Genomic DNA, 26078 nt, shown 5'->3' with positions numbered 1-26078 from the left:
TTTTACAGAGCATGCTTCTTATCTCTTCTACCTCGATAGATTAAATATCTGATAGATTCATATTTTTTAAGACGTCTAATTTATTTGTAGATAACGTTAAATTTATTATTGTGAGGTTTTTAAATTTTCGATTTAAAGTGACAATTTTCAAATTAATTTATCATGTATCTTATAGCTAGAAATTAAAGTTATTGTTTAAAATCTCGTTTTAGTCGCTAACGCAAAAGTTAAAATCAGCTAAACATTGCTATTCTTAACTATTATTTTCCACACAGAATATTATATCTCTAAAATCTTTTTCGCTATTTTTTACCTGTAATCCTCCTCGTTGCTGACATAATCGGGCGGTATCAAATGCCAAGAAGCGTCGTAACAATCGTCATATCCGGCTGCCATTTTTCTTGTTTTTTTTTTTCACCAAATCGATTAATGAACGTGCTCGTTTCTGTAGCCGACACAAAAAGTTGAAAAATATCCCGCAGCTTTTCCGGTCAGAAACGTACCTCCGACAGCTGATTCATCGAAAAGACAGCCGAAAGAATTCTTTGATGACTTCGAATATTGCTTCAACAAATAAATCTTTTTTCTCTCTCTCTCTCTCGGACGCGATAGATCCGCATTTCATGCTCACGTTCCTCGAAAATCCGACGCGAATTTCGTAAGGAGGATCATCTCATATCTTCCTGCGACACGAATTCTATTTTCCGAACTTAAAAAACAAAGCGCAAGAAGGGAAATAATATTGATATAATGTGGATTACCTTACATAGCTTCAAGAATTTCTGAAAAAATTTATTTACAAGCATTCATCGACGTTAAAATAAATGTAAGGAACTAATAATAACGCGACCACCAATTGTCGGAATATGAAAAAATTTTTCTCGATAGTGAGATCTGTTCACAGAAAATTTTCACTTTTTTTTGACATTCTTGCGCATCTATCAAATATTTGTTGAAGAAGTGATTCGACACTCGAAAGAGGAATTTAATGAAAATTATCGTGGAAAATAACACCGAGATTATAACTCTCGTCCAACTGGTGATATAGCTTTACTGAGAACTTTGTGGTAATATATCGATCACCTATATATTGTATCAAAAATATGGCTACCTGATAGGAGCTCCGGCAACCTTATCAGTGTGATAACACCCTACATAGATTAGTTTGACTACCGCAAATCATAACGTCGAAAGGGGCCAAAATATTATCAAGTTTTCTCGATCTCTGATGACGCATTTGCATCATTATTTCCCCCTGTTTTATGTTTTTGATTACATTTCCAAAAAAATCAATTTTTTTGTCTTATATGTAATTAATCCATTATTATCATGAATTCACAAATTAAAAAGCATAATAGCTTTACGAATATAATAATTTTGTTTATGCTATTAAGTAAAACACTATTCTCTCACGTACACATTGTATATATAAATATGAAAGATATATTATAGATAAATATACTGTACATAATGTAGATTGTATATATTCAAAATGCGTTGCATTATTACAAAAAAAGCATTGGTTGCTGTAGCAAATTAGATGGTAACTCTGGTGAAAATTTTTTCTCAGAATTTTTCATATAATTTTTCAGAATTTCTATATAATTTTATCACTTTTTCACATTTTTTTATATGAATTGGAAGATTTCTCAGAAAATCTACATCTTTTCTCAGAATTTTTCATATATGTTAATTATGAAACATCGTAAGATTTCTAAGATTTTTTGTAAGTATAATTGCTCATGAAATGTTATAAAATCTAAAAAATTTAAAAATATTTTTTAAAAATTATGGGATGAAAAATTTCAGAATATTTCAGAATTGATTTGTATGAAAAATTCTGAGAGAAGATGTAAACCTTCCGAATATTTTTGAGTATTTCTGAAAAATGTTCTAATTATATCGTATAAAAATTGAGAAAAATTTTCACCAGGGAAAATAAGACATAGCATTTTTAATTGGTTGCAGCAGCTAATTTTTGATTGCGTTAGCCTATCCATAATGTTAATATACGATTTCGATAGGCTAACGCAACCAAAAATTGGCTAATGAAACTAATTAAAAATGCCATATTTAGCCAATCTTTTCTTTCGGTGTACGTGCAGATATGTTAAGATTAAAAGATGGAAAGTCTTTATCTATCATTTGTGACTTTATAACTGTAAAAAGAAAAAAAAGAAGAAAATTATAGATTGCCGTATCTATCACGTGTAAAATGATTTTATCGTGCATTACTAGGTTAGAATTTTCTACTAAGCTGTGCTGACACAGCGTAATTTCAGCAAACAAGCGCGTTTTTATTATTACTATTATCGATATATTATTTTGTCATTATGTTGTTTTGTTCTATTATTTGTATTTTGTATTATACAATCGCCAAGTTTCATTCTCAAGTTGAGCGATTCAGTATTAATACAATATACAATATATAATTAATCGCCGCAAAAATTATCATTTGGAATATTGTATTAGGTCATTTAAAAAGTATCCGCGGTTTTTTGTTCAATTTTTGAATGAAAAAACAGCGGATACTTTTTAAATGACCCAATATATTTTAGCAAAATCATAGAAAGAGAAAGAGAGAGAGAGAGAGAGAGAGAGAGAGAAAATTCATATAACAATGTTGCGAATTCCAATTGAAAACAGTAAAGAGGTAATAATCGACCAATTGTTCTTGACTACTTGACAGTCAGTTGTACCATACAATTTGTTAATGACAAGAGACCCTCGAGATGAAGTATCCACGGCTTACCGACAAGTGCTACCGAACGAAGCCCACTACGAGTGCACTTGATAAAGTAACATCGTTTCCCTCACTATCTGTATTTATTTATGCAGTGGTTCACACAGATAAGCCAATCCTCGCGTAACGTAATATTAATAACTGTAATTATTGCGGCAGGTACCATTTCGCGTAAGAAAATCGCGTTAAGCGTTTTATCATAAAAATCAATGACATTAGATGATGAAAACTACTATTTGTGGGAAAATTATTTAATGCGATCCACGATGGTGCAATTTAATCGCAGGATGTTGAATATCGTCGTCGTGTGTGTAATTTTTTTGTTAAATTTTCAGAACGCCACGTGACATCGTTTATCTATCCATCCAGCACATCTATAACATATGGGTCTAATCTCCGCTTATCGCGGTTAAAGCGATAAGAGTAAGTTGTTGCGTCGCAAAAATGGACGCGCTCGCGGACGCGGTATCTCTAATAATTTTATGAAAAGGTGGGATAAAGAAATTGCGAGCGTCGTAATGTGTAAAAGATTGATATAATTTTGAGCAACACAAAAATTTATGACTTGAAAGATAAGGGGGTTATAACGAGCAATCAATCATTTTGCTTGCTATTGATTTTGATTATTTTTATCATCGATTGTGTATTGACGATGCGTATTGTGAGTCTTAGTTTATATAATAATGCAATAATCGTTAAATAATTAGCAAAAAGCATATTTATACGGTTAAATAATTTATTATCGTAAGATCAACAGTCTACATTTATAATAACAATATTAATAATAACAATATAAAATAATCTTTGTTAAATATACATTCATAAAAAGGAAGATAGTATACTATTCATTTCAATATCTTAAGTAGAAATTATAAAACTATACGTTACATCATCGTGCCGATTTTTGTGCATTTTGATGATGGGAATTAAACTAATTAAAATTAGACACAAACAAATGATAGGATTTATAACAAAAAATAATCAAAATTACAGATACAAACAATGAGTATCTGTAATAATACTTATTCCATGATCATCATTGACTGAGAAATGTGATCGTTTCGAAAGAGGAATATATACTGAAAAAAAAGATTGGCTACTGCAGCAATTGAGTTGATAAAATACGGCATAGCATTGTTAATTGACTGCTGCAGCCAATTAAAAATGCTATATCATATTCAGCCAATCTTTTCTTTCAGTGTATACGTTAAATATTTTTATTATATTGCTAAAAAAAATAACACACATAATTATAACTTAAATAAAATGCTAAATTGAAAAAGTTAGACGACAGTGCTTTAACTAGTGTATGAAACTATGACATTTTTGTTTCGCTTTGAGAAATAGACTTAGAAAGTGTTGACTTACGAAGCGTTTTGTCACATTTATCTCAACGTATAATCTTTTTTTAAGTATAAAGAAAAAGTTTAAAATTTACGTTAAACAAATATGCGTGTCAATAAAAAAGAACTTATGCTGATTTCTTATTATAACATTTATTTGATAAATAAGCGAATATATCTAAAAAGAGAATCAATTCAACGGTGTTTTGGAAATAACACGCACAACTTTATATATTTTCGCACGTGCTACGTTTTGCACTATCGCGTTGTATAAAAATAACATTCAATTTATGATCGCAATTATGTAATTGTCAAGAGAGATACGATGTTTTGTTCAAATACACTGAAAGAAATAATTGGCTGCTGCAGTAATTTAGATAAAATATAGCACAGCATTTTTGATTGGCAATGTCAATATATGATTTCGATAGGCTAACGCAACTGAAAATTGATTGCTGTAATCAATCAAAAATGATATGCCATATTTTACCATTTAAATTACTGTACCAACTAATTTTTTCTTTCAATGTATGATAATGCTTCCGTACTTTAAACGTGCTGCGATTTAAATACAGTTACATCCACTTGTCTACAAAGTCCGTAATTTTGTAAAGCTTATCACTCAATCAGATTTAAAGAAAAAATCAAAATACATATATATTTCGGAAATACGAATAAAACGTAAACATTATTACTTTTTCCTCTCACATCGTGTAGACTATAATTATTATAGAGAACATTATTATAGAGAATGATTGAGCTCGAGTGAACGCGCGGTAATGACGATGTATTTTGAATCAGTTATACTTTGGACAATTACAGTTCAGATGTTTAACGAAATATCTGCAAGCATCTTAATTCGTTAAATAATTTTTAAGAGTAATTGACGAGCGACTGCGATGATTCGAAGATCTATACAAACTCGACTTCCAGATAAACGTTTTGATTATCTGATATCTCTTTGTTATATCTTGACGACGAACAGTTATCTATTATTCGAAATCATGTTTAATCTTCAACAATTGCGTAACTGTCAATGACGTTTGATATGCGATATTGTATATCGCGTAGTGATTTCTTGTCTCGAAGGAAAGCTTTCGTTCTTTTCTTTCCTCTTCTCTCTTTCTCTATCTTCTCTTTTTTGTTTTGCTTTTGTTAATCTATTATTTCTTGCTATTTTTTCTTGCGATGACTCGTGTGCTTTGTGACTTTTACTCATGTTTGTACTGTGCTTGTCCACTATTGTGTCGTTGTTAGTTTGCTTGGATTCCGAGTTTGTTAAAAAAAATATGTTGATTCTTTGAAGTAAGTAGACTTTGAAATAAGTAGATTCATAATTAACCCCTGGCTATACACATTGAGGTCCCAAAAACTCCAATACAATTTGCTAAATCGAGATTTTTTTCGTGTTTCTGAACGTTTTTTCTCCTTTAAACCTATATATCTCGAAGTTCCTTAATTCTATTAACTATTTTACATTATGGACTTGTTTCTTAATCAATTCTCCATCAATTAAAAAAAAATTAATTGAAATATGTTCATTTCTACGGAAATTACGATACAAATATAGATCCGATGGAGTTTCAGAGACCCGAGTATGTATATTAAGGGTAGAAAAAAAGTGTGTATAGAGGATTAATAAATTTACAATAAATTTGATAATACAGTTGTGAATCAATTTATAAAAAAGTGCGTAATTAGAATGTTATACCTGAAATCATTGATGCCGAGAATAGCCATTGATAAACTCTTTTATCTTTAATATTTTTCTTGAGACATTCTAAATGATTAATAATTTAAATATAATTAATAATTTGAATATAACTTCATTTATTTAATATATTATATTAAATAAATAAAGTTATATCGTGATTATATGCGATATTCGTTGCCACAATGATAGTTTTTCTTCGATTTACTACAAAGCTCATTGATGTCATTACATATAAAAATAGCTTTTACTAAATAATATATCGAATATTACGCGCGAACGCAGAAAATACGCGTATTACTTTAGCAAAGTGTTATTTAATAATAATTGGATTATTTCAAATGTATTCAATTTTGTATAGGAATATCATAAAAAAAAAAATTTTGTTTATTGATTTTTATTTATGGACATATCATATTTTACTTGTTTAACATAATGAAACATCACAAAAAGAATCTAAAATGTATTAAATGAACGTATTGAGACTGATAAATTCGATTTGTGTCCAATTAAGTGGATAACAAAATCATGAGATTTAATTCTAATGAATTACTTCTTCTAGAAATATTTTAAATAATTACCAATATTTTAAATGATTAAACGCAAACAATACAATATAAAGAGAAGTACAATTCCTTTCATGGAAGGATTAGCAATAATTATAAATAATTAGAAAGTCCAGTTGTATCAAAACGTGCACTAAATACTATTGCGACATGTTTCCAAAATTATAATTATAATGTTTCTGTTGGTGCTAACGATATATGCACATTTTATCCAAAATTCTAAGTATTAAATCGGTCGTGCAATTCTAATCAATTCCATTTATTTGCAGTTATTTAAATTTCTCTCTAAGTAATTTGCAGAAAACAATTGATTAGATAAACACAACCAATGTACAAATAATATTTTTTCACATGAGCATTTCAAATGGTGCCGGAAAATAATATTTCAAAAATCATATTTACAAAACGTATTAATGTTTACAAAATCGTTGATTTACAAAATCGTATTAACTTTCAATACAAACAATTTAAGTTCTGTTGTACTTTACTGATTGTTACTGTTGAGGAAACGAATAAAATAATTTAAATACAATAATTTAAATAATAATAAATAACCACATTTTTTAAAATGATAACTCTTAATATGTCAAAACTTAATATATAATTATACATTAAATATAAAATAGAATTATTTATCGCGTATAATATATATAAAACACACGTGTATCATAAATATAAGAGTGATTATCTATCTGTGGCCAGACTATCGAACTGAAACTCGATTCAAACCTCGATTGTTTTTTTGCCAAGTCGCGTAACAATAATGTTTACCGAAATGCTTGCGGCTTGAGGTTCGAGTTGCAGCTCGATATAATCTGGACGCACCCTAATAATACAAACAAGCAGTAAAACAAGCAGTCTCGTAGATTGTAGATGTCTATTCCATATGATTTTTATGATTTAATCGTCAATAATAATCACTCACACATTAATTAAAATTATTAAGTAACAATCCATCAATGCAAAATTTAACTTATTATATGTGTTTAAATGAAGGAATAGCTCAATTAAATGTTACTTGAAAGCAATGTAACGAAAGCGAATTCACATGCGGTGAAGACACAAGCGCAGGAATAATATTAGGTAGAGAAAAGCCAGCTCTGGAGCCAGCTCTAGTCGAGAGATCGTAGATGCAGACGCGTGGAGAATCACTTAGGTTTGGCGATCGACACCGATTTCCGGTCCTTTGGTGTCATTATCCGAATCAGAGCTGACTGGCGAATAGAAGCTAGGATTGTCTTCTTGACTAGATCTGTCGGATGTACAACACTCTAACGAATCGATATGCTGCAAAGTCGCGAAGTGCTCTTCTACCTTATCGCAGCTCTCCTTGGCCGACGATCTCTAAATAAGTTGAACAAGCTCATTGAACATTTACACATTATGAAGAATTCCATTCCTAAAGTGTCATCAATGTTCTTTCGATCTCGTTTCGCTCATACCGCGCGAAAAATTGTGTAAAGCGAATTTCGTACACGGTATAAAATTTTGCTGTTTGTATTTCATTCTGTTTGACGGAATAGCTAAAAAATACAGTGCGGCAGAATTTATTAAAGAAATGCAAAGATATTGTGCGTCTACTTCGCTTGAGTATGCGCTTTTTCTCTTTTATAGTTTATAATGTAATCCTGAGTAAACACGAGGTAGCCATGTATCGAGGGATTTCTTTTATTCCTCATCCTTCGATCATAAAGACAATCCAAAAGATTATTATTCGAAGGTGTTTACCTTTTCGCAAGTCGACTCGACGAGTTTCTGGTTAGAAGCCAACGTGAAAGTTCGCTCGTCATTCACAAAGTGCTCGATGATCTTTTCATTGAACTTGTCTTTGATGTCATAAATCTCATTCGAAGACACGTTGCTGTTCTCATCGTTGCTGTTCTCATCGTTGCTGCTCATATCGCTCGTCAAATATTCTGGCTAAAAAGACGATAGCAAAAACGTAGCCAGATAAATCTTTCCTATATATGTGCAGTAAAAGCACATATATGTACAACATTAAAAATATAAATAAAACAAGCAGCGTATAGCGTCAAAGTTACGGGCTATCTATTGAAGAATCAAGTCATCGAGTTTTTTTCGAATCCGTAAATTGACTGTGAACGGGAAGCCGGGATTATGAATTTGACAATATCGAATTCGAATCCAAAATGATAAAATGAATATTAAACAAAAATATAGAACTTACCTTAAAATCTTCATCGTCCTCGCTATTTTCCAAAGCGAGTCGATTAATCTTCTCAATCAGAGTTTCTTCCGTCTCTTCTTTTTCCTTCTCCTCCTCCTTCTCCTCCTCCTTCTCCTCCTCTTTCTCCTCCTCCTTCTTGTCCTCCGATTCGCTCATTGAATGTTTTGATGGTGTCGTAGAATCGATTGATTCTACTATTGACTTTTCTTCCGACCTTTCTTTCGGCTTTTCTTCCAACTTTTCTTTGGATGTCGTTACCTTAAAAGAATTTTTTGTTGTTTTATTGAATATTTTATTATATATTTTAATATAGCAAGAATAATTCTTAAAACAATAAAGTAGTCACGAACACATTTCATTTTACATTTACGATAATAGCTGCTTTTCATTTACACACAAATGAAACTGAGTCTAAAGTGAGTATTTCATATTCAGATTAATGACGTCATTATTTGCTTTGGTAAAAAGTTATTACATGACAATACGGGTTCATAATTTTACTTTTAAGGTGAAGACGAGACTCACTAAAGCACACGGTCTCGATCTTGTGCAGATTATAGGCAAAAACTCAGTTGTATCTCGTTTGTCAGAGTGTAAAAAGAATGCTTATTCAACTGAGTTATAACAAGTAAGAATTATGTAAATGGAAAGCAACTCAGACTCCGTTAAAAGATATCAATTTTTAGAATAAATAGTTAAAAATTCTAAATTTCTTGGAGAGAAATCTCATTCCAAAAGAGTGAAAATATTGCCACTATTGAAAAAGAGTGAAAATATTTACACTATTGAATAGGAATGGCAAATTTTTACTCTTTTAGAATGATTTACTCCGAAGAAAAGAATTCTCACTTCTTTTTTGGAGTGAATCTCCAAAGTATGAAATCTCATTTAATAGTGGCAGTATTTTAACTCTTCTGGAGTGAGATAATTTCATTTCAAATTCAGAGAGAAACATTTATAAAAGATATGTCACTAAAAAACACTTGAATGAAATACTCGGAGAAAGGATGGGTCATAATATCTTCAAGTAATTGTACAATTACATGTGATTTACGCTTGCATAAATTAAGATAGTTTTATTTACTGGATCGGAATCGAGGTTACTACTAATATAAATTTTAGGCAATGGTGATGGAGAGGGTTTGGATGTATTCAAGTAGGATAAGCTTGACAAAGTCAGACAAATGGACCTGATCAGGGCCTTCTTCATTGACGATCTCTTGTTTTACACCTACCACCGAGACTATTACCGTATTAATTTTATTATCTTTGCATTCGCTGCGTTTCACTAGCAAAAAATGTACATCTTACCTTGAGCTTACACTTCTCTTTTTTATCTTTCTTCATTGCATCATGCAGATATCTCCGATATTTTTGCACGAATTTTATCTGCGACAAAAGTGTTTAATAAATAATAAGTTGAATAATAAAGAAAAAATAATTGAACGCGAATGAAATAAAACAGACGATGTTAAATAATTTTTTACAAAAATATTCATCTTATAACGGAAAAATCAATTATAAAGTTTGGACTTATAAGTGTTTAATTTTACAGTATTAAAATGTTTTACTCTTGTCTTAATTTTTTAATCCTTAAAAGATGTTTGAGTTATTAAATTTTTTTTAATAAACAAAACACTATGTGTTTGGATTTAAAACATTTTAAACGTTTAAAATTGAAATATCTTTTATTAAACATTTGTTTCGCAAAGATGTTTTAATTCGTAAACATTTTAAATACTGTATTTTTACAATGTTTTTGTTGATTATTTCTTTTTGAAATACTTTTTATTAACCCTTACTGAACAAGGTCGGGTCACTAGTGACGATCGAGTGATTCTTGTTCGTGTAAGTTTCTATGAATCTTTCGATAATTATAAATTATATTACATTTTATTTTTTAAAACGAAGTTTCAATATTTATTTTAGAAAGTTGAAAATATGTTGATGAATTTAGAGATTTTTTGAACCGTTTTGAAACGATGGATTTTAGTGATCCATATTTGGATGAATGAAGCATCAAATTTTACCTTGTATTATAAGGATTAAGCAATATTAATATTAAAACTGTGAAGATAACATACCATTTCACTTAACTTGATTTTAGGATTTTTGGATATGAAAGCATCTATATTAACTATCATTCTGATTAAACTTAACATCATTAAGCACGGCAAGAATAAGAACCAAGGCAATGGTTTCACAAGTTTCATTTTTCCCGATTCTTTTTCATCTGAAATATAAATTCAATTCAGTCGTCGAGAAAAATGCATATTTTTCATCGTTTATCGTTAAAATGATGAAAAAATATAATTGATTCGCACCTTCGATATTCTGTTCAGGTAGACTCCATTCCATACACTTCTCTACGAGCGACAGAAAATAATCCGTATATTCTAGTATTATCTGACGTAATTTGCTTTGTAACATGATTGCAACAATCTCAATTCTATTCAAGTACAATTCTCTTGCGGCGTCTCGTTGACTGTCTATAAACGACACGAGCGAACAATAATTTACTCGATCAATCGCACGTTTATTCGGATATATTTTTTAACAAATATAATTTTGATATGCTTACTTTGTTTGATGAACTTGCCGTATCGGAAGTAAATCAATGCTTAGAAAGACTTCTTTCTTCCTTCTTATTATTGGCTCTGCAACCTGACTGATTGGTGCTGGACCACTGGATGATTTTCGAAATTGAATAAATCGTAAAATCTCAGAATGCAATGCATCGGCCACCTCGAACCTCGAATCGGGCAAATGTAACAAAAGGATGATCAGGATGATACAATCAAAATAGAAATGGCGATTTGGCGAAGCGCCTTCAGACACTGCAATTACGACACTTCCGCATCGCACGAACGCATGTTCAGATGAATGAAGAGACTATAGGTGCGTTTGAGGAGACGCTATTAGCGCTATTTGTGTCTCTCATTCTATCTTTGTTTTACGCCTAATAAACAACGAAGATAGAATGATCTCCCCGAATGCATCATATAAGTGTGTAATGTGTAATGCAATTGCACAATCGAAACCGGCAAGAAAGACATTTGAATTCGCATTTGAATAAATGGTTTGTTCACTTTAGGGCTCTTACAGACGAACGACTGTGAGGATCAACGCGATGCTACAAATGCTTTACAGCAATTTTTGACTGATCAATTTGTAAAATTCTTTTTTCTAATTGGTCAATTAAACGCTTTACAGCATTTGTAGCGAAATTCGCGACACTTTTCTCCGTAACTCCGTATGAACGGATTTCGGCGCTTTCGATTGTGGCGCTACAAAGTCGCTCGTCTGTAGGAACCCTTAATTATTAATTTAATTTTAAGGCGAGAGTAAGATTACAACATCGGATCTCTTTAAAAAAGAAATATCAGAAATTACAATTGTTGGAGCAACAAAAAAACAGAATAATATGTAAAATAAGTCGATCATTATTTCCAGAAAAGGTTTTTTTTTTATTATAAATGAATTTTTCTTTTGGTGAAAATTTTGCGGAAAACATAAAAGTATATTTATTCAGAGATTGTTGATAATAGATTGATGTAATAACTTTTAATATTATAGATCGTTTATTTTTATCATCTAAGCAAATATTTAATATAGATTCAATAAAGATCTGTATATAAAATGTGAATGCTTGCGTACTCGAATAATGTTTATATACGGAGACAATCTGTTGATAGTTCGCGATCAGAAATGCATGAATAAAAATTTCCTCCGTTAAATCTTAATGATTTAAGTTAAATAATGATCCTAATGACTCAGAAATGCAAAATAGACAATGAAGAAAGCGATGATGATAAATTATTATTGGGAAAAGGCACGAGTTCAGTTTATCAGAGTGGGACGCCGAAAGAAACGTATTTTCGTGGTAAAACACAATATATGTATATAATCACAAACGATTTTAACATTTCACTGAAAAATATCTAAAAATTTTACGGATTTTATCACACGGCATTGATCTACGCGTGCAATTTCTGTTCAAGCAGTTACATTCAACATGTTGTATCGACAATTTGTATATATCCAGAAATTCTTATAATTTCCAAAAAATTATAAGATATAGTTATAAGATTATATTAGATTATAACAAAATCAATTTTTTATTTTCAAATATATTGCAAAGAAAATAAACTTAAAAATAATTAAGTTGAAATTTAAATTAAATGTTTCCAACTTTAATAATTATATAGCTTAATAATATAGTCAGATAAAGATTTTTATTTATCTGCATGTATTGATTTGTTTATAGAAATGCGATAAAATTTTTTGCAAACTTATAGACGAAGATAATCTTTGCTAAGTATTCACAATGGAATTTAATTTAGCTCAATTTTTACGAGATTGAACATCTACAATTTTAAAAATCCCGTCAGAAAAGTGCTGCATGCACGATACATGATATATAGATAAAAAATTACTAAGTTATCAAAGAAAATTTTCCATATAAAATTTTGTGATTTATCAGATAATGACAATTTAATGTAGTTTTCCTCTCGCATGTCAAATAAATGTTAAATGGATTCATCGCGGTATTAATAGAATTATTATATAATAATTTGTCACGAAAAATGGTAAAAGCATTTAGGAAGTTATGTGTGCGTTAAAACAAGCATATTGATGTATTTAATTACGTAATTTCAATTTGTTCTGAATTCTGGTATTGAAATCTTTATAATATAAAATTTATATTGTGTGGATTGACTAATGGATATAAAATAATTAAATGGATTTATTAATGGATATATAATAATTTAATTGATTGACCGATAATTAGATTTTTAAATCAATTAATGTGATGTAACATAATTTCAACTTTAGAATACTTTAGATTAGCAAAGTGTCAATATTATTAATAGGCACAATTAGTGCCTAAAGTTTTTCGAAGCTATTCGTTCTAATTTTTAATGTTGAGAGATTAGAGAGCAAAATTTAAAAATTAGAAACATATCATTAGTAATATAACATTTTGTACAGTGTGCATAAAATTTTCTTTGATTATATTCTTTTTAATTTAAAATTTAAACAGAAGAATGATCGAATAATATCTTAAGCAACAATAAGTTTACATTACATGCCGAGAGATAACCAAGATTGTCTGTGTGCTCTAATAAAAATCTAATTCTATCACTAGTGTTTTACTAACTCGTAGTTAATCATTTTATCGTAATGTTTGTCTCTTTCGGTATTTATCGTGTTTTCGTTTGATTTGTGTAGCAGTCTTCTTGACCGTCAAACTTTGTATTGCTTATATCGACAACATAATATGACAGAAAAAGATGATTTTTTTTCCGTTCAGTATATAAGGGAGCGTGTCCGCATATACGTGTGAGTAATTAGAGAGAATGTGAAGCCATGTTATTTCAACAGAGGACAAAGCTATCTCGATTGCCATAAATTATGTATAACAGCATAAAATCGGTTATTATTCTTCGAAATATATCTTACAAATAGCGTATTTTTAAAAGAAAAAATTATGCAAAAATTATTCGACAATAAATTATTTATAAACATCTTCTAAGGCATTCTCTTATTGTATTAAAGATTAATATTTGATCATTAATTGATAACAGTGACGAATTTTCTTGCAAACGCAACAATTAAGAGAGAGACAAATAGTAAAAATAAAAATTAATCGTATAGGTACAAATCATTTATTTCTTCTCCGTTGATAAATTGACTGACTCGATGGAATTCGTTTTATTTGTTAAAATCTAACCGTTGAATTTACCACATAATTCAGTCGAATGTTTATAATGTTTGGGTCAGAAAGAACAGATTTTGAAATAGCATCACACACTGGTCAATACATAAATCTCCAGTTGATTTCAATATTAATCAAATCATGGAAAATCTTAATTAAATAATCGATTTCTTTCAATTATATAAAAATTGATACATATAATCTTTCTTAATACATTGCATAACAATATGTTTGAAGCACAGAATAATAGAGAACTTTTCCAGTTATTGATAAGTTTCTTCAAGGGATACAAAACATGATTTTTGCAATCTGTCTATAAATTTTAATTCTAATTACCTCTTATTGCAAATACAAAGACTGGATAGAGAACTATTGTTGCTACCACTGCTAATTGTGATCTTTGTTGCAATCACGTGCTGTAATGTCTTAGAAACGATGTTCTGTGAGATTGTTGTGGAAGCTGTACTTCTGATGTATACTCAAACACGCGCGAACGAGCCGACACTTTCGTGACTGTGAGATGTTGAGTGCGAACTGGGAAAGCAGAAGTTTCACGGACAGTAACATAACAACAATTAAGAGCATGTAAGCGGCGCTTTACATATAAGAGCCCATGATTTTTGAAATCTAGACTCCAGAGAAAAGAATCAAGCTTGTAACATGATACATCTCTTCGCCAGATTGCACGTGAACTAATTAGTAAAAATGCACCACGAAACACACATTTCTAGCAAAACAGTACGAAGAAATGCATCTGCCGCAGCTAGAAAAAGAAAATGAGACTTCATCTTAAATCTACTGACAGAAGAATATCATAAATTTTTCATCTGATCAATTCGGAAAAATTATTCAGTTAAAATATATTCGTACTTATTATTAGCAATATTAAAAAATTTTTCAAGTACTGTTCGTGGATCTTTGAAGCACATCTTCATGAATTTTTTTTCCTTGGCTAATTACGAGATTTACAATCACATTGTTTATCACTATTAACATATATACTTTATACCTCTAATATACATCTTGCAATAATACATGAAAAAAATTATGCCCCATTTATTACATCATGTGTCTACATCAAAATTAATTTTTTACAACGGATAATTTATCTGATAGACAGCTTTGTTTCTTATAAGGTTCTAATTCTACTAGATAATTACACGATGCAATTTAGTATTATTCAAGGCTTTTCTCTCTTTCTTTCTCGTATGACCTTCTCTCGCGAATTTCAATTAAAAAATTACAATTGCATATTTCACTGAGTATCAAATATATCGAAATATTCGAATACATTCGAGGATTCGAAAACAATCGAGTCGATTTTATTAAACGTTTATTATATCGGCATTAAAATTTTAAATTTTGAAGCACATATGCAGAATGATGAACAGCTAGAGCGCAAGCTAAATTGTATTCTTCTTTGCTGGAACTTAGTAAAGATTACGTAGCACGTAATGCAAATTACATTCTAGACAATTATGTCACGATAATCGACGCTTCTCGCTTAAATTAATTCGATTATGACGCATCTACAATCAATGTTGATCTCGAAACGATATAATATTGAAAGCACACACACATGTCAAAAACACGTAAGCGTTCGCAAAACGTCTACATGCCGTAACTCTTTCGCTCGTTGTCCCTCTCATTCCTCTGCTCTCGGAACGTATAGATTTTACAAACTCTTTTTTTTTTACGAAAATGAGATATAGCAGTGTCATAATTGACAGTGCCTGTACGATATAATTATATATAAAAAAAAAAAAAAAAAAACATTTCGCGTTTATTCGTGCGATTCTGAGTATTATACCGGAATCTCAAATTCACCGCGTTTTAAGGCCATTCTTATATCTCGAGAGACTGTCATGGAGATGCAAACATGATCGGTTCTTTTTTAAAATCGATTTGTACGGGATAAACATTAATAGATGAATCTTTCAATATCAGTTCTAACTTTAAGTTTCTCATATCTTTGTAAGTCAGTAATCGCATAAGCGTACCATTTTGTCTCGCAACCTTCACGAAGCGCACACTGTTTAATTTATTGAAATCAAAATATCTGGACTACATACGCGTGATGTTTATGTTTTTACAAATATGTTATGCAGTAGTTTCTATGTTGGTAAGACGCAGATAGAATATCAAAGCGGAATTGAATTTTTAATTATTAATATTATGTATATCCAAATTATTTTGCTGACGATGAAAATCTAGTGTTTCACATGAAACTATTGAATGCATCAGCCATATTGCACATAGAAAATGAATGGAACAAATTGAGCAGTTTTTGTTTGAACTCCTCAATAGATCTAATATTTTAGATGACTATAAATAGATTTCAAAAGACAAAATTATTGACGGGGGCTTCGTGATTCATTATCGATCAAACTTAATACAATTACAAACAAAACACTCACGCATTAAAAAAATGTGTAGTTAACGTAAGTCGCTACGTAACAGTACGGATGCAGATAACATTAATAGGCATCGGTATCCACATAAATTTTTGAGGCAATTCAAGAGCCATTGATCTTCGGAACTCTACCATTTTAACGCTATAAGGAATTGCAATAATTTGTGATAGAGATTACTAGTTGATTTTTTTTTCTAATTTTCTCCATTTCTTTCCCTCTTTTAGTAACGGCCAATAAAGAACAAGTTATTCAAGTGCACTACTCAACTTAAATCTATTCTAATGTTGTGCGAATCTTAATGATTTCAGTGAACTTTATTAACAAAATGTATGCACAATCCGCGCAAAAACGGTTGAATTTGCTCATGTAAAATAGCTTATGTAATAATTATGCAAGGGGTAATGATACTGGCTCACAGACATGATAAACTGAAACGCACTTGGATAATTTGCTGTTGTTCATTTCGATTACATCCGTAAATAAAAAAGGTTAATATTCCTCCTCGTCGTCAGGCGCAAGTCCGTCACCTTCCAATTCCTCAGGTGGTGCAAAACCATCCTGAAAAAAGACGAATAGAAATTAAAGCATTTATTCAAGGGAATTTTTAGAATTGCAGAATTATTATAAATGTAAATTACCTCTGTTGCATAAAGGACTTCTAAAATTTTCTGTACAATAGGTGGAGGATCGCCGCCGTTGTCACAGTCTTGGCACATGACTTCTATGTCACGTAATTTTCCAAAATAGAAATCTCTCTCCTTTTCCAGACCTTCGACTGACATTTTAAGTTCAACCAACTAAAATATTTCAATATTAAGAATCTTTAGTTTAGACTGCATATGTGAGAACACAATCAATATTAAAAATCAAATGCTTACAACGGTCGAAACTGGATCTTTAATGCTTAAATAATTCAATGTGAATTTTATATATTATATATATATATGCATGCATATATATATATATATACATATGTAATAAATATACATTCACATTGAATTATTTAAACATTAAAGATCTAACTTTGACCGTTATAGACATTTAATTTTTAGTAAGATATTTCATTAATTTTTGTTGAAAGATACATAAAAAATATTTAAATCTATTGAAAAAAATATTATGTTATATGATACCTGCGCACTAAGTTCCTCAATTTTTCCGTTATCGCCACGATTGCCAACTGTGTTTTTGGGAGGCGCACGGTACGGCTGTTGAACTTTATTTACTAGATAAAGAATAAAAATATATTACTTCAAAATAGTATCTCTTAAAATCATAAGTAAGTATTTATACTTCTGTAACATAAATTAGAATATTTTTTTGTGATTTATTTAAAAATTAAGAAAGCTACTTAAATATATAAAAATATACATGCTTTTTGTGCAAGCAAAACAAGGCATGCAGAAATACAGTTCAAAATCATGCACGATGTGTATTTTACAATCATAATAAATAAATAAATTTTACAGAAATATATATATACGTATATAGAAATAAAATCTTTATATCTTATTTATAATAAAAGAAAATTGCAAGGCAAGTACTAAGAAATGTGATTCACTCTTATTAACTTGTATAATAATATAGTGTAAATTTGATAGTGACAATCATTATAGAGTAGTAATGATATAGACGATTATCATAAATTAGTGGAAATTATAGTACTTGTATCAAAGTGAGGAAACAATATATTGTGATTATACATCTCATTCTTAGTTATGTGTCACTTTTCAAATTTTCCTGTGTCTTAATAATCATTTTTTTCATAAATTGCAATAATCAATATTAATTAAAACTCATTCAAATATTTTAATCAATGAATACAAAAACTACACACACATAATTTACTCTATACTTTCCTCATATACCTCAGTATTAAAACATGTACGGAGCTAGAGAAGCAAAATACAAGTAACGAGAGTAAAAACAAAAAGAGATATTAAATTTCACCTAAAGAGTTTGTACTATCTGCACGCATGGTAGATGGATGTCCCTCACCTAAAGGCAAATTTTATTTCAAGTTATTGAGGGGATATTATATAATAATCCATAATTGAAACTCCTGTTGAAATATTTAACAAGGAGAAGTATGTCAATTGATATCACGAATCCCTTATTATAAGATTACAAGATAGATTTGTGAGATCGTTTAATCCCCTTACAGACTTTGTATTTATTCTGTAATATTTACCTTGCCTGCTATATAAGGTCAATCCGATTTTCATGTATCAAAGGCTAATCAAGCAATCAAGTCAATATCAATTATTGATTAGTACAAAATCTGTGTTAACGTACAAGTTTCAAATTGTATTTATAAAAAAAACCTATTCTCTCTTCATATTATAAGATTCCATTCTTTTTAATGATGTTAAAATTCAAATTTTTTTGCATCAAAGAGTAAAGTTATTAAATGATGTACCAGTAGTACGAGGAGCCGGTTTAGTCGAACTTATTGTGTCACGTGGAGAAGTACGTTTCGCGTTAGAACCACCACGAGGTGCATTATTTCCGCCACTACCCATAGGCTCTCCTCCTCGCATAGCAAGCGCATCATACGGCTCTGCTCCCGAGTAGTTTGCATCAAAGAATTTCTTGAACCATTGCAAAAACTCAAAGTTGTCTTGGAACCTGCCTTTCACCAGCCTATCAATTGGCACAATCTGCAAAGGAGGAGTGGAAGACGTGTGCAACAAAAGAAAATAAAACAAAATTAAATATACACGAATCTCTAATAAACACGGTTCTATATTAAAATCAATCGATTTTAATATTAGAAAATAATTCCCTTACGACATTATTTAAAATAAACACTCCTGGAACTCTTCTTATCGCTCTGTACAAAATCAGGATAAAATGAAACAGTCTAATCTATGTATACATCTATGTATCTATATATTATACATAAGCTAGTACTTATAATCGATTCTTATATTAAAGACTGTCTTAAGTACAGTCTCCAGATATCATGAACCAATCAGAGGCCGTATTAGTGTCTTAAGACATTACTTAAGACGGTCTTGTGATAAATGGAGTATGAATACTAGCCATAATAATACATGGTGAATCATAATAACTATACCAACATTTTATCATGGGAGATAAATTACCAACTGCAACTGGAAACAGAAAGTATTCTCCCATGATAAAACGTTGGTATAACGATTAAAATTCACCTTGTATGTATGTATGTATGTATGTGTGTGTATGTATGTATGTATGTGTGTGTATGTATGTATGTATGTTATATACCATTTTGCAATAGTTAACAAGATAAAGATATGTATATATATATATATATATTAGTAATTAATATCTTTATCTTGTTAACTATTGCAAAAATTGCAAAATGGTAGAGGACTTTTCGACTCGGTTCGAAATATATTTCGTCACCCATCATGAGCAGGTAGAGTGAATCAAACTGAGTCGAAAAGTCCTCTACCATTTTGCAATTTTTGCAATAGTTAACAAGATATTAATTACTAAAAATTGCCAAATATTAGTTTTGAATAATTTTTTACTCAAATACTATCAACTTTATAGAAAAGCTGCAAGAAGAACAAAAATCATTTATTTTCTTCTCATAAAGTTCTGAGAATTTTTTCAGAATTTTTTAATATCATATTTTCTTATGTTGGCAAAAATAAGAAAATGCAGTACTAAAAAGTTGATAAAAAATTCTGAAAAAATTTTTAGATTTCTATGAGAAGAAAATAAATAATTTTTGTCTCTTGCAGTTTTTCTATAAAGTTAATAGTACTTGAGCAAAAAATTATTCAAGACCAATATTTGGCAATTTTTAATAATTAATATCTCGTTAACTATTGCGCAAAATGCAAAATGGTAGATGACTTTTCAGTTCGATTCACTCTACCTGCTCATGATGGGTGACGAAATATGTTAAAATCAGCCTGTATATAGGAAAAAAATTATTTCAACGCTATGTATCAATAATTTACATATAAATTAAAATATACGCAACATATTTCTATACATCTTCTATAGATTAGATTTCTGCATTAGATTTTCAAATCTGAATGACATATAAAACTAAAGAGTGCATGTAACGTGAAGTGTGCGTGTTTGCATGTAACATTGTAAAAACAGCTTGTAATATGTTTATGCACACAGATTTAAAATAATGTGGCCCAAATAAATTGAGATATAATGCACTATAAATTGCATGTGCATGTGCCTGTACACGTGTAGTATCGCTCTTGCAAAAATATCATTATCTAAACATACAACAACATGCAAGAAGCGGCCATGTAAAATTGAGACTGCAACAATACCCTGTTGCTGCCGCGGGACGATGTTACGTTGCTGTATATGTCTTTGTTGCATTTGCGGCTGTTTCGATTGTGGTGGCAAAGGTACCAACTGGGGATTCGATAAAGTGTGCGTTCCGTCCACGCCAGAACCTAGCGGTATGCAGCCGCGCGCGTCGTAAGCGTCATATTCACGTCCGTCGTAATTTGCGTCAAAAAACTTTTTGAACCACTGTAGAAACTCAAAGTTATCTTGAAAGCGCCCTTTTATCAGCTTGTCCACTGGTATTACCTGAACCATTTCCATGGTCGTATCATTATGATTTCATCCAGCCTCGCACAAAGTTATGCTATTACATGCGAGGCAATGCGATCTTCAAGTAACATCGCAGTTTATATCGCGGCGTTTATCACAACGGCTTACCTTTTATATATTTGTCTAAAATCATCTTTATGGATTTTAATCATTTTTGGATAAGTCTCTTGTTATATATCAGGTCTGTTTGCATTGCTTAAAATCCCCCAAAATTTTTGTATTCAAAATGAAATAAATATATGTTAAATGATGTTGAAGAGAGAAAAAGCGAAGACGCTAAGTACATAAAGATCAAGCAACGCGAACAGACCTATTTACTATTTTTAAAGCAATTTTGTCAGAGCTAGTGGAAAGAGAAAGCAGAAGTTCCTTACCTTATCCACATTCATCTTTTTGAAGCCACCTTGGAGAATTTTGAAATTCTGTATATACTCATGCTCCAGATTGGTCTTGAACTTGACCCTTTTCAAAGGTACACTGCCTGGGAAAAGCATGTCCATGAACTGACAATAGACTGCTCCAGTGCAGAGCTCTTCGATCTTGGTAAACGAAGATTGCAGACAGTCATTCACCCATGCCAGCATGTCGTGGCGACTAAGATTGTCCGATGTCATGTTTGTAGCGTACACGTTAACAGCCATGTTGCTCAGTTTGCTTTAACTGGAAGGCATAGAACAATAGATTAGGTGTTGAAATATTAGCATATTTTAACAATATCAAATGATGCAATAACAAGACACTAGCATAGCAACGAGTCATAATCGGCCTTAACTGGACTGATGTGCATTTTTACCAATGTAGATTAACTTTAATCTCGGTTTCACTAATTTTCTTATCTTTTCCTGTTTCTTAAGACTAAAAGAAGATAAAAAGTAAGTTAAACCGAGATTAAAGTTAATCTATACTGCGTAGAAATTAACGTAGGAACAGGTTATCACGATTATTATCAATCCCTAAAGAAAAGAGGAATGTTAAAATCGCGATTGCATTGCAATTCGGCGCGTTCGATATAAATAAAGTCAACGGACGGGATCTCGAATAATACGAGCGACGACCGAACTCTAGGAGATCCCGAGACGGACGGCATTCCATTCGCTTTTTTTGCTACGAAATTGTCGCGGTCGACATATTCGGCATTCTTTATTCTTGCGACTTCGATGCATGCGACCGCCGCTTGGGTGACCTCGTGCGACCTGCCATCGCCGTCGCCTGCTCGTTAATCCATCTCCTTCGGTCGCGTACCTCGCAAGGGCGCAGTCCGCCCTGAATTCCATGCACAACTTACCGAGGATCGCGAAAACACGGGTAACACCGCACACGGGAGTGGTTCACGGCACGCAGATGACAAATGTGCACTAGATCGTTCAAACACGCATACACAACGGAAACTCGTAACGGTTTCTTCGAGCGCGATTGGCTAGCGTGGCGGCACGGATCACCTGAGAAAATAGATAGCCAACTCCCGGAGCCTTCCGAAGCAGCTCGGAGCAGAGAGAAAGTTCGGAAAGCAACTGGGAAAAGCGGCGATATCACCAGAAAGCCCTGTTTCTCCGACTAGTGACTTATCAATACCCTTTCCAATATTTTTCCCTATGATGTAGTAGTTTCCCCACCCACGCATAAGAATAACCTCTAACCCTTGTCGACTTCTGTCAAATTTACTTTGGCTCTGTTTACTTGGATTTTTGCCGACAAGTAAGTGGTTCAGTTATCGACAATATGGTGTAATTTACGGGAATTTTCCGTAAGTTAAATCTTTTGTGTTCTCTGCTGTTTGAGACCGTTTATTAAAAATATAGCTAAGGTTACATTCCAAAACGTCCTCTCCGAGGAAGATTCTATTCTGTACACTGAAATTGTGTAAATATATGCTATCAGTGAACGATCACATTAGTGCAATTTAGTTTTTTTTAAAGAAATTTAATTGATTAACAAGGAGTGCTATTTAATTAATTGCATAAATAACAGAGATAAATTTTAAGGATAATAAAGATCAGAATAATTGACTCTTATATACATCTACTGACTCATCTGCCTATTTATATTTTGAAGCATTTAATCTATAATATGCTCTTTGCTTTCTGTTTCTTGCTTTTTTTCCTTCTTTGTGATTATTTTATTCAGATTATCATATGTTTCTTATCTCTTCCTTAAAGTTCTTCTTAAAAGTTCGTCAACTTTTATCTCAAGCAACAAAAAACAAAAAAAAATAGAATAAGAGGCAAGGTATAAAAGTCTAATCTACAATATTTAATCTTTCTCTTACTTTTTACTACCTTTTATTTTTTGTTTTTTTATTTATTATACTATTTCTTCATTTTCTGTTGCATGAGATAAACATAAAAGTTGACGAATTTTTGAAGAGACAAGAAATGTAACAAGAAAACAAATTGAAGTGTAAAAGGAAAAAAAAAGCAAGAAGTAAAAGGCAAGAAACAAGAAAAAGTACATTGTATACTTAGATAAGACTAAGAAATGATAAGCAAGAAATAGGAAGCAAAAAACTCTAATTATAGATTAATCTTTAATGGCGGTTTGTACAAGGGTTCATGCTTTTGTATTTCAGTTCTTGAGATGTCGTCTGTCAAGTTGCTAGAAGAGAGAATTGCTAATTTAGAGAAACAAGTATATGGACTTGGTAAGATGATGAATATCGATGATCCTGCACCGCCAAACGCTATTATCGATCGACTCACAGACGTCAATTCATTAATCAGCTCAGCATTATCAGGAAGAGAAAAACCAAATGCGCTTATCAAACGTTTGCCAGAATTAAATGGCTACTTGGAGCCTACTTGTGAAGATGTTGATATACCCACCAGTGCTAAAGCACAGCTGTTGTTGACAATGGAGCCAGAGATTATAGAGAACCACAAGCTGTTAAACAAAGTACAGGAACTCATGCCTGTATTAGAATCAGAACGTATCAAAGATGCACCCGAATTAAATAATACACTTAACAAACTGTCACTGTCATATCTCGAAGCTTACGAAGATTCCAAAGAGTTGGATGCTCATGTACATGATCTGCTGTCTAAATATAATGCAGTTATAAATAGTATATCAGAATCATTAATTATTTTAGATAATACAGTTATAGCTGCAGAAGTAGCAGCTAAGTCGAAGAAACAGACAGATGATTAACGAGATAATTGTTTGGTTTATTTAAATATCGATTAATTTATATGTTTTAATTAATACAAGTTAATATTGTTGCTTTGATTTTTTTATAATACAAAATCATTTTTATCATTTATCTTTTAACTTATTTATTATACAGAAGGATTTTAAAAGCGATTAGTCAGTGATGAAAGAAAATATCAGAATTGTTTAAAATACATTTATTTACCATTTTTACTCGAAATATATAAAAATACGCATTCATCAATGACTACGTATATGTGTAAACATACTTTGTTGTTTAATTTCTATAACAATGCATTTTATTAAAAAATAGTTATATATTATATACATTTATCCTATCTATTGCTTAATCGTATCCATTGTTCATTTCAGAAATCCTTATTTAGGATCTCTGAGACAAACTATTGATTCGTATGTAATCGGACATGCATATATATCGGTCTCTCGTATTAAATAATTAGATAGGTATATCTTATCAATTGTGTATATAAAATGTACTGAAAATATCCAAAATATATCACAAAAATTATTTTTTAATTCAAGTGGAACAATAATTTTATGTAAATAGTAATAAGTAGTAATTTTGAATACAAGAATGTAGAAAGTGTCTTTAAGAGACCCGTAAAACTAATAAATTCTTATACCACATTATCCATAATAAACAATTACTTTATACAATATTTACATAATGATTCCTTAATTATAAGTCGGTATAATTTTGTCTTTGATTTTTATTACAAGTAAGATTTTCATAATTCTCTAGAGTTTTTCACTCTCCCTGCGATCCCTCGTATAATAATAAAGGCCCTTAAGTTTTTCTCATGATAACTCATCGCTGTTGCGATGTTTGAGAATTATTAAAATACCTTTCGTGCTATCAATAGGAACATTAAAATTGGAAAAAGAGAAGACGCGAATGTAAATGAATATGGACTTTTTTAAGCACAAAGAAAATTAGGGAGATCTATTTGAATTTTTCTTCTGTAGTTTTATGTATATATAGAATCACGATCTTTTTCTTATTAAAACTATGTGATTCTCTTGTCTAACATGAAGTACCGGCTTCTTTATTTTCGATAAATTGTTATGACAATGATTTAGCTCTGCGTCTGCAAAGCTGGCACTGTTTCGCGCAACCACGGAAGCGCTGGTTCCAAGCTTGAGTAAATTGCTGGATGACTTCCCAAGCATTCTCTACGATGACTTAGTAATCCCTGGATTTCCCATCTTCCCGGAGCACCCTGCGATTCACTGGCACACATTAGTGGCGTTCCTTTGTCATTCTAAAAATACAAATTGATTTACCATTAATATGTAATTATAATTTCTCAACTTATTAAAATTACGTTTTTAATAATTTGTTAATATTGCATATATTTTTCAATTAATTTTTTAAGTTAAAGTTTTTGTATATTTATGATTTACGTGATACAATGATGCATATTTTATAATTACAATGAATTAATTGAATACGATTATTTGAGGAGATAAGGCAATATGTTAAGAATTACTTGAAAAAATTACAGATTAGTCTAAATTGTATTTAAAAGTAATATAAAAAATTAGAGACAATTATGACCATCTGGATCAAAAGTTACTTCAATAAAAAGATATTTTTAAAATCTGTTAAACTCTAATAGAAATATATAAAAATGTATTATAAAATAAT

General features: G+C 30.8%; 5 protein-coding genes across 10 annotated transcripts in view; 1 reads left to right on the top strand and 4 right to left on the bottom strand.

The window, feature by feature from the left end:
- Positions 1-5112, bottom strand: part of LOC105143731 (uncharacterized) — a 36355-nt gene extending 31243 nt beyond the window's left edge. Inside the window, exon 1 of the mRNA XM_011052205.2 lies at positions 314-5112. Within this exon, the coding sequence (XP_011050507.1) occupies positions 314-396 (83 nt within the window). The 5' untranslated portion in view covers positions 397-5112. The remainder of the gene's footprint in view (positions 1-313) is intronic.
- Positions 5113-5954: 842 nt separating this feature from the next.
- Positions 5955-15157, bottom strand: LOC105143730 (uncharacterized). The gene is made up of 8 exons (XM_011052202.2): positions 14607-15157; positions 11133-11303; positions 10876-11040; positions 10636-10784; positions 9863-9940; positions 8552-8809; positions 8092-8283; positions 5955-7707 (listed from the first exon to the last, which is right to left on the bottom strand). Exons 3-8 carry the CDS (start codon positions 10979-10981, stop codon positions 7516-7518), a joined length of 975 nt encoding a protein of 324 aa, XP_011050504.1. The 5' UTR covers positions 10982-11040; positions 11133-11303; positions 14607-15157; the 3' UTR covers positions 5955-7515.
- Positions 15158-15586: 429 nt separating this feature from the next.
- On the bottom strand, positions 15587-22699 carry Eb1 (microtubule-associated protein RP/EB family member 1). 4 transcript variants are annotated; one of them, XM_011052199.2, is made up of 7 exons: positions 22551-22699; positions 21640-21925; positions 19104-19344; positions 18635-18682; positions 17818-17909; positions 17323-17481; positions 15587-17242 (listed from the first exon to the last, which is right to left on the bottom strand). In XM_011052199.2, exons 2-7 carry the CDS (start codon positions 21904-21906, stop codon positions 17174-17176), a joined length of 876 nt encoding a protein of 291 aa, XP_011050501.1. In that variant the 5' UTR covers positions 21907-21925; positions 22551-22699; the 3' UTR covers positions 15587-17173. The 4 variants fall into 4 exon arrangements, with proteins under 4 accessions (XP_011050501.1, XP_087268235.1, XP_011050502.1 ...); XM_087412109.1 differs by having other exon boundaries at positions 22508-22627; XM_011052200.2 differs by lacking the exons at positions 18635-18682; positions 19104-19344 and adding an exon at positions 20974-21241.
- Positions 22700-22804: 105 nt separating this feature from the next.
- LOC105143727 (Dynactin subunit 3) lies at positions 22805-25074 on the top strand. 2 transcript variants are annotated; one of them, XM_011052196.2, is made up of 2 exons: positions 22805-22960; positions 23832-25074. In XM_011052196.2, the coding sequence occupies exon 2, from the start codon at positions 23840-23842 to the stop codon at positions 24407-24409; it is 570 nt and encodes a 189-aa protein (XP_011050498.1). In that variant the 5' UTR covers positions 22805-22960; positions 23832-23839; the 3' UTR covers positions 24410-25074. The 2 variants fall into 2 exon arrangements, with proteins under 2 accessions (XP_011050498.1, XP_011050499.1); XM_011052197.2 differs by having other exon boundaries at positions 22819-23009.
- LOC105143732 (uncharacterized) overlaps positions 24592-26078 on the bottom strand; it is a 49784-nt gene continuing 48297 nt past the window's right edge. For both annotated transcript variants that reach the window (XM_011052207.2, XM_011052208.2), the window contains one exon: positions 24592-25692. In XM_011052207.2, the coding sequence (XP_011050509.2) occupies positions 25507-25692 (186 nt within the window). In that variant the 3' untranslated portion in view covers positions 24592-25506. The remainder of the gene's footprint in view (positions 25693-26078) is intronic.

Source organism: Acromyrmex echinatior, chromosome 12, assembly GCF_024713525.1.
Source record: "Acromyrmex echinatior isolate Ae372 chromosome 12, ASM2471352v2, whole genome shotgun sequence".
Lineage (NCBI taxonomy): Eukaryota > Metazoa > Arthropoda > Insecta > Hymenoptera > Formicidae > Acromyrmex > Acromyrmex echinatior.
The sequence above is the reverse complement of the archived record's forward strand: the minus strand, read 5'-3'. Positions and strand labels throughout refer to the sequence as shown.